General features: G+C 29.5%; 1 protein-coding gene across 1 annotated transcript; it reads right to left on the reverse strand.

Moving 5' to 3' along the window:
• Positions 1-4,259: 4,259 nt before the first annotated feature.
• LOC148232005 (uncharacterized) lies at positions 4,260-5,380 on the reverse strand. Its single transcript, XM_088192602.1, has 3 exons — positions 5,269-5,380; positions 5,000-5,154; positions 4,260-4,897 (listed from the first exon to the last, which is right to left on the reverse strand). The coding sequence occupies exons 1-3, from the start codon at positions 5,289-5,291 to the stop codon at positions 4,434-4,436; spliced, it is 642 nt and encodes a 213-aa protein (XP_088048728.1). The 5' UTR covers positions 5,292-5,380; the 3' UTR covers positions 4,260-4,433.
• Positions 5,381-6,147: the final 767 nt, after the last annotated feature.

A 6,147-nucleotide genomic window follows, 5' to 3' on the forward strand; every position in this document is an offset into this window, starting at 1 on the left:
ATGTTTTCTACATAAACTTTAGTGTAACTTTTGAATTATAATTAATTTAATTAAATAAATAATATTTCTTCTCTTTTTTACTTCCGATTAGTAAAAAATAATATAGTTAAAATTTGCTTTATGGAAAAAAATATGTCTTAAAAAAATTATGATTAAAATTATTTGGTAAGGACTATGTTTTTTTATAATTGGAAATGCAAATATAAAATTTAATTTAATCACATATTTGAATTAGGGCCAAATATTTGGTCGATAAAACAGCTTACTTCATTAACAATCTGTCAAATATCAAATCATAAGGTTATTTTGCATGTATGTGGTCAATAAATGCAAGTAAATTTCACAAGATAATAAATGTAGTCGTCACATATAAAAGGTAAATTATTTTATTATATTCGTGTACCTTTAAATTAATAAATGAAAATATCGAAAAGTATTAAAATTTAATGAGCGATTGCTTAATTTTATTTTCAGATTAGCACATAAGACTCATTATGATATACTTAATCTTTCAAAAAATTGCACCCAAAAAGATATCAAAAAAGCTTTTATAGAGCTTTCTAAACAGGTAGTAAATAGAAGTTACATAATGAAATGTTTTTTTATTTATAATTATATTTAATGTTTGTTATTTAAATATGTTTCCTACGTTTCAGTACCACCCAGATAAACAAACGGACAAAAGTAGTAATGATAAGTTTGTTAAAATATTAGACGCTTACCAAGTTTTGGGTAAACCTAAGAACAGAATAGAATATGATCTAACATTAACTAGAGGCGTAGGATCTAATTATTATTATTCCAACCCAAATGTACAATATTATAGACCACATGAAAGGTACACTTATTAAAAATAAAGTAAATATACATACTTCAATTAATGATACAAAATTGTACTGTCTTTTAGAACGTGGTACGATCCGCAAATGCGAGGAAATCCACCACCACGGCCCAATGCTAAACACGGTTCAGCAAAAAATGTAATGTTTGTCGTAGGCCTAGTTGTAATAGCCATGTTAATAATATGGGTTAGAACATTGCAGTAAGTAAAATATATTTACATAATCTTATAAGTAATATTTTTAGCCAAATTAGTGCCATTTTTATACTTGTAAATAGAAGGAATACATTACTACTGGTTTAATTTTACAATATATATTGCCGGTTTGGAATAAAACTGTCACAGCTCAAAAATAGCCAGTTTGAGATTTTTATATAAAGCAATAGGAAATGGTCAATATTTTTATGTTGAAGAAAATTGCATGTTTGATAGATAGGCATTGTGACAGTCTAAACAAACAAAGACTATAAATAAAATATACTACGAAAACTTCTTTGAGCCAATGCAATTTGACACTGAAATGCGCATCTATAACTCAGTAGGTGAAATTGTTAAAATCATACATAAAAGTTTTGATGGTAAATAATATTTTTTTATTAAAATTCTTACAAGAAATAGAAAACACAAAATTGAACTGAATAAAACCATATAATAACTAAAAAAATAATTCTGCCGGGTTGAAAAATAATGAAATATTCCCCTTATTCGACTAAAAACAGTAGCTGTACTATATTATAATTTTATAAGAATTCAAATTTCAATATAACTTCCAGATTTTTTTATATAATAATATTTAAAAAATGAGCAAAACTAATAATAAACACAAGTTAAAAATAGGGGGTTGCAATACAAAATTATAAGTCACCAATAGAGCTTAAAATGCCTGCCAAATACCCATATACTTGTTTGTTTTTATTATATAACCCAGTCAAAATGTGATGTTTTATTATTATACAGATTTGTAAATGTTTCACATAAAAATCAATTCATTTTGTATAGTGACAGTATTCACTTGTATTTATCAGGCGCGGACGGTGAGATACATTCCCTTTTGGTTGCTTACGTGTTAAGTGATGAGAGTGAGTGAGAGATAAAGGCTTGCGTAAGTGAAAGTATCTCACCGTACGCGCTTGGTGTTTATTCATGTGTATATTTTTTTTTAAAGATGGTGCTTTATTCTTTTTTTCTCTGTATGTAAAAATTTATTTTTGTTGAGACAATTATCATACGTTCCACGCAACTCGATGGCTTCATCTCCACTTGCATATACAGACGTAAGACAAATATTACATTGAAATGCAATATTTTAGTAACACTACTAACACAAAAGAAGTGACACTTCCACGACTACAATCAAGGCACAACTAACATGTAAGGCCTCTTACTCAAAATGACGACGTAAAATGACTGATAACACAGATAAGTTCTGTGTGAGTTATAACTTTCAACAAAAATATATTGACCAATTTCAGTTGTTACATATTTTTGAGTTGTAACAGTCATCTTCCAAGCTGACGATGTATGTACATGCTTATGTTTAGTCACACTTTGTAATTGAAGACCTTATTAAAAAAACATTCACCACTCTTTGAAAAAAATATAAGTGAGAATTAAAATGCAGTTAAAATCAGCTTATTTTTATTAAAATTATTTTAATTTTAAGCAGTGGTAAAGCTAATTTTTGCTGGTCGGTCCTGGGTTTGCCGATGTTCAATACACATCAAACATATTATTTAGACAAAAAGTAAAAATAATAATACACCATATCGTTTTGAATCGTCAACGCAAAACACACCTCCAAACACTCAACTTCTGACTATCTGTCCGTTCATGCGGTACCCATTTATCCAGTTTTTTCACCTTTTCTATAGCAACTCCTAGATCCAGTGGCGGATTTACTTCGATAAGGGCCTGAGGTGTTAAATATACAAATATTCAGAGCTCGGCTCCAAACCCTTCTAACTATTATAGAACAATTATTTTTATCTTGTATTTCTGTACTTTTAAATGTAGCAAGTATTTGCTCACACTTTCGTCACCGTTTTTTATTTATGTTTACTGATTTTAAGAAGAACGGATTTGCTTGTTTTGTAGTTAATGCGCAAGGCAGAAACTACATCTGCTCATGCTGATCATCTATTATCACTACGTCCTTTTCTATTTTTGAAATGATCTTTTGAATGTTTGTGTACCTTTAACACACAATTTATTTTTTTCCAGTCGTTTAACCCCATCATACATTTAGTATTACTTTGCGAAAAAAATTTACACATAACAATAAACACATTTACTGGTAGTTTCTAAAAAATGAACCATTCGAAAAATTCTTTAGTACTGTTAACCTTTAAACAATTAAAATTTGAACTACGTCTCTTTATATTCTACTTTCAATAATGTTATATCTCCAATATTGCACGGTTTATTAATTAAAAAGTACTCTACAATATCTGGTCATAAAGCGATTCTTGAGGAAAATGCAATCGTATTTCATTGTTGCCTTTTATCTTTTCTATTGCTTGCTTTTGAATTTCTTCTATTTGTTCATATCCGAATGAATAATTTGCCCGTGCTTTATAGTAATTGAAAAATTTTGGCATTTACTGAATATATTTATTTTAAATCCATTTTTGGACAACCTCACAACACTTTTATAAAGTTATTGGAATTACAAAGTATTTTAAAAAATGTAATGTCTTAGAGAAAAAGCATTGTTAAATTGTACCCTTTGATTACTGTTTAAATTTACACAAATATTATTATGATAGAAGATACACAACTTTGCCAAAAAGCCGCACATAACTTTCGCAACGAATGTCTGATTTAAATCAACGATTTTCAACTGTCGTATTGCGGACTAAAAATTTTCCTGCTACCGAATGATGACGAAAGTCGTACATTTGCATGCATTCTCAAAAATACAACTATTTTTAAATTTGCCTTTTATATTTAGAGGAAACCATAAATCAAACCAAGTTCAAGGCTACAAATAAGTGCAAATATGGAGTGTCAGAAATGTGCTTTTTACTACGGAAAGTGGTTCAACTTTCATGATGTATTGCTATAGAAATCACAAAAAATATTTTTCAAAAATGCTATGGGCCCTGAGGCAAGTGCCTCTAGTTGTCTTTAAAATAAGGTCTTTAATTGTTCTTACTTAATCACATTATCGGTAAATAAGTATTGACAATAATTGCAGAAACACTTTTTTATGATTATTTTTTTGTGAAAAATCCTTGATTATTTAGTTATTATTATTTCAGGAAGATAAAAGGATTTCACGAAGAAGCAATTCGATATCGCGTTCAGCGAGATAAGCGTGAAATTTTACCACCGGACTAATCAACGCTTCGAAATAAAGTTATTGAATATTTTATTATTTTGTATTGATATTAGGGATTTATTAAATTAATAAAGAATATATTAAAAATATTTTTATTCAAAACATTCTTATATAATTATATTAAGAAACAGGCAAAACATTGTCAAATTTAATAAGAAATTTTAAGTATAAATATAGACTAAAGAAAATGATCAATTCAACGTGGAAAATTTGTACTAACAAACTTAAAAAAGTGTCCATTTGATAATAGTTCTATTCTTGCTGTTCATTTCGGTCAACTGTGTTAACTGTCTCCGGCATATTTTTATTGAGCTGTTTATGTATTTCTTTAACAAGCAGTCCTTGAATTTTCATGCGGAGTTGCATCTTAGAAATGGTGTCAAGTTTCTGGAATGTCGGCAGCAAACTGACCAAAAAGAGGTAATCCCCGTCGATCTTCGAATCGTCTTCGTCGCAATCTTCGTTGCTCGTCTCGTCTAATTCGGGCGATCTTTTTCTCTTCGATCTAGTGAACGGCGTTGTTGAAATATTTAACTCGTCTTCGCTTTCATCTTCCAGAGAACAATTTTTATCGTTGTTCGGTTCGGATTCCTTTAAAAATTTCATTTCTTCATAATACGGCCAACTTGTTACCGAATTCGGGCGTTTTGATAGTTGATTCCAAACATTTCGAAACTTCTGTTTCAGTCGCTGCCAGTGGAATCTTGCTCTGTCGCCTAATTGTAATAATATAACAAATATTTAATGAAAAAACGAACAAGTAAATTTATACTTAAATAAATAATATTGCTATCAATTTTGAGGTTATATATACGTACTCCTGCTGTATCCAGACATTCTCGATATTTCTGTCCATGCTGTTCTTAGTTTATCTTTTTCGTTATGATCTGGAAGTGTTGCATCCCATATACATCTACGTTCTCGTATGGCATTTATAAATTCGATTACTCTCGGTTCTTTTTTGTTGGAGTTTCTGCAAAATTATAAACAAATAACTAACTGAAACTAAATTTAAAGTAAAATAAACCTTTTTCAATATCAAACTATATATTAGATTTAATTTAAATGCTAAAAACATTATACGAACGAGAAAAGCTTTTCCGGCGGCATTGTACTGACACTTAACAGCGCGCATAATCAAGTTGCCAGGATGAAAAACTCTGCTGTTGCCAGAACTGAATTAAACGTATAAAAATTCAACTTATTTTAATAGCAAAATATATTTATATTTTTTAAATAAAACAAAATTAATCACAAACAACGAAATAAGTTCTATATGGGTTGCAGTGCAGTCAACAATATTATACTGCTAGTCATGTTTTGCGCATGTATTCAAATGCTCTCACTGCTCGGCGTTAGTAATTAACAACAATTGTAATTTTCGAACACATTTATTAACAACTATATACATTCGTTAGAGGTACTTTTCTGTCACCGAGAGTCTATTTTGTTGAAATTATACTAGAAAGAATATATTATATAAATAATATATATCTTTATATTATAAAGTCCATGGAATGAAATTTGCTTTTACGGGCTCATTAATTGTGAGGCAAAAAGTTGAAACACCAATCACAAAAGCTTAAAATAATAAAATCTACAGGTCCTATATATTAAAAATAATATTACACAAATTCATGATTTTTAAAAATGATAACTTTTTTCAGTATGTATACAAGTTAATATGACATACAATCATTCGTTAATTTAAAAAATTACATTAACGCAGCTGTATATACATGTTTCGTCAAATTTTAAAATGCAAATAATTTTAGCGACGGGGTGGTGACGGTTGGCAATTAGACACAGATTAAGCCACTGCAGTAATGTTTTATTGAATTATGAAGTATTTACATGGTTAGTAAAGCGGACGTGAGACGACGCGTCCGAATGCCCGGAAGAATGCCAGTCGAGAGAAGCCGTCACGCCAGTGTTACCAAAGTGCTGTCAAGTTTTGGCCATAACA

This window comes from Plectrocnemia conspersa, unplaced genomic scaffold (assembly GCF_051122295.1).
Source record: "Plectrocnemia conspersa isolate PC_06_02 unplaced genomic scaffold, ASM5112229v1 ptg000009l, whole genome shotgun sequence".
NCBI lineage: Eukaryota > Metazoa > Arthropoda > Insecta > Trichoptera > Polycentropodidae > Plectrocnemia > Plectrocnemia conspersa.